General features: G+C 44.8%; 1 protein-coding gene across 2 annotated transcripts; it reads right to left on the reverse strand.

Annotated features, from left to right (window-relative positions):
• Positions 1-832: 832 nt before the first annotated feature.
• On the reverse strand, positions 833-2,394 carry HOXD11 (homeobox D11). Of its 2 annotated transcripts, none has more exons than XM_008942023.1 (2): positions 1,710-2,394; positions 833-1,129 (listed from the first exon to the last, which is right to left on the reverse strand). In XM_008942023.1, exons 1-2 carry the CDS (start codon positions 2,314-2,316, stop codon positions 894-896), a joined length of 843 nt encoding a protein of 280 aa, XP_008940271.1. In that variant the 5' UTR covers positions 2,317-2,394; the 3' UTR covers positions 833-893. The 2 variants fall into 2 exon arrangements, with proteins under 2 accessions (XP_008940271.1, XP_008940272.1); XM_008942024.1 differs by having other exon boundaries at positions 894-1,126; positions 1,710-2,365.
• Positions 2,395-2,668: the final 274 nt, after the last annotated feature.

The following is a 2,668-nucleotide window of genomic DNA, read 5'->3' on the forward strand; positions in this document are numbered from 1 at the left end:
AAAGAGCCCTTTTCGTTGTTCATAGTAATTATAGCACCATCAGAAGTGATGATCTGCAGACAGCCATGTTGGCTCTGCCGCAGAGCGAACAGGGAATGTTACACATACCTACAAAGGGAGAGTTGGACGTCTAGACTATTATTTATTAAAAATGCATTTTAAATAACCCGCCTAAGCTTCCTCCCATTATTATTTAACTGAACTTGGTTCTATCCCGGGAAACGCTAGGATCCTATGGAGATGGAAATCCATACAGCGCACGGAAGTTATAACCTTAACTTTACTAGTAACCATTTATTCACATGAAAAAGACAGTGGCCCATGCTTTTGGATGACAATATAAACATATATATATATTTTATATATAGCGAAGGTACATTTACCATCTCTTAAATAACCGCATTCACTTCAAGGGAGGAAAGTGTTATCCTAGCTTAAAAGCAACCACACAGCCCCCCACCTCCCCGAACTCAATGAATTATAAGCAAAAACTACCAGACACACTGCAGGTCCATTTGCTGGTATTGTGGGAGAGGAAAAAAAAAAGCACCTTTGGCGAGAAACACTCCAGAGTGGACAGTTGGATTTACCCTAGTTTCCCCTTATCAGGAATCTGCTCCGCCAAGCCCCGAAATCTCCAGTGGCCATTCAGTGTGTGGAGTTGCACGTGAAAATGAAACTTTGAGTTCCGCAGGGAGGATGTGTCATGTAAACCAATTTACTTTTTCATTCAGATGGCAAGTCAGAGAGATTGAGATATTCTTTGTTTTTCTTCTTTCTTTCTTTTCTCTCTTTTGTTTGTTTTGCTGGGGTGGGCTTTTTTTTTATAAATTTGTTTCCTTGCTTTTTCTTTCTTTCTTTTTTTTTTTTTTTTTTTTTTTTTTCCCCTTCCCTCAAAACAAGGGATTCCCAGTGAAATATTGGAGTCGGTCTCTGTTCAGTTTCTTTTCTTTCATCCTTCTATTCTGGAACCAGATTTTAACTTGCCGGTCAGTGAGGTTGAGCATTCTGGACAACTGCAGTCTTTTCTCTTTGTTTATGTACACGTTGAAAAAAAACTCCCGTTCCAGTTCTCTTATCTGATATTTGGTATAGGGACACCTCTTCTTCCTTGATCGCTGGGGAACTGCTGAAATTCAAGAGAGAATAAACTGATATATGCTGCTGCTACGAACATGCTCAGCTAGGAACAGACTTTGACAATATCCCATCGCCTGGAAAGCAGCCCTCTAGCAGTTCAAAAGAAAATATATATTCCGGGGGCTTTTACTCTCTGGGTGACTTAGCGAAAAAGAGAATATTTCCCAGCTTCTCTTTAAAAGAGAGCACTTCGAGCAATACAGAGAGATATTTAAATGGGCTGGAAAAATTCCAAGTTTCTCAAACTCCTCTCACCCAACCCCCCCACGCCCCCCCGCCCCAAACAAACGAAGGTCTTAAGCCCTAAACCGAAGGCACTGAGCACTACCTGTGAAATCTCCCCGTCTCCCCTCCGCCAAATCAACAATTTAATAACAATTAATATCCTCTTCCAAGAATACCTTAAGCCCACCTAAATTGGTTTCCTATCGTAAACACGCTTTACAACGGTAAAGGAAATCTTATAGGATATATAAAATCCTTTGGATGCTTATAAAATTGCACATAAAATGCGGCTTGACAAAGTGTTGGCCTTGTACTCTTGCCCCCAATTTACTACTGATACCTACCTGAACTGTTGCTCTTCTCTGCAACAGCCTCACCAGAAGGGGAATCGGCGCTGTGTGCTGGTGTCACTTTCTTCTCTTGGCTGGAAGGTGTTTTACTGCAAGTGCTGTTCTGGGCTTTCAAGTCGCCCTTGTCCGCGTCCCCCTCGCCCTCGGAGTGCTGCTGGTATGGGGGTCCGGGGGCTGTCTCGTAAAATTGGTCGAAGCCTTGCGGCAGGATGCCGTTCCTCCCCACCGAGCTGTAGAAGTTGGAGGCGGCGGGAGACGGTCCGTGGTGGCCGCAGACAGGGTCCGTTTTGAATAACATTTCCGTCCTCCTGTTCGCAGGCTGCAGAAAGTCTCTGTGCATCACCTCTTCAGCTGAGTAATAGGGAGCATAACTGCCCCTGTACTGCCATTTGCTGCGTTCTAATCCGTATTCCCTGAATGCTACTTCGCGCACAGGTTGGACATGAGGTAAATTAGAAGAATAAGGAAAAGTCATTTGACAGGACGACGATTGCGACAAAAAAGAGGGTTTCGTCGAGAAATCTGAGGGTGAGACGTAATAAGCGCACCCTGGCAGATACATATTGGATGTGCCGTGACTGCAATCGTCAAACTCAGTCATGTCTTCCTTTTTGCGATTGCAAGCAACCAGGAGGCTTCAATGCATTGAACAAGATCCATCTATTGCACAAGAGGCTTTGGACAGGATCAACTAAGAAAAAATCCCCACCGTGTGCTGACGTGCAATTCATCTTGATTGATTCTAGTGGTAATTATGTCACGTGACGCGATGTAGAAATGTCCTTATATCTATATCAGCCCCTCGGAAAGGCTCCTAAGATCTCTCCAAAGAGCCCTCCCAGCACGGAGGGGCGAGCGCAGCGTTTGTACAAACAAATATCTCCGGTTTTCCCCTCACCCTTTCACCGGGCGATGAGACACCCGTAGGTGGCACGGGGGAGCACCTGGGGCCG

Source organism: Merops nubicus, unplaced genomic scaffold, assembly GCF_000691845.1.
Source record: "Merops nubicus isolate BGI_N331 unplaced genomic scaffold, ASM69184v1 scaffold48936, whole genome shotgun sequence".
In the NCBI taxonomy this organism is placed as follows: Eukaryota; Metazoa; Chordata; class Aves; order Coraciiformes; family Meropidae; genus Merops; species Merops nubicus.

Excerpts from the sequence above, each read along its gene's own strand:
- HOXD11 (XM_008942023.1), bottom strand. The coding sequence starts at position 2,316 with ATGACTGAGTTTGACGATTGCAGTCACGGCACATCCAATATGTATCTG. Across the intron at positions 1,130-1,709 it reads AGAGAAGAGCAACAGTTCAG|CAGTTCCCCAGCGATCAAGG; the intron begins GTAGGTATCAGT and ends CTTGAATTTCAG.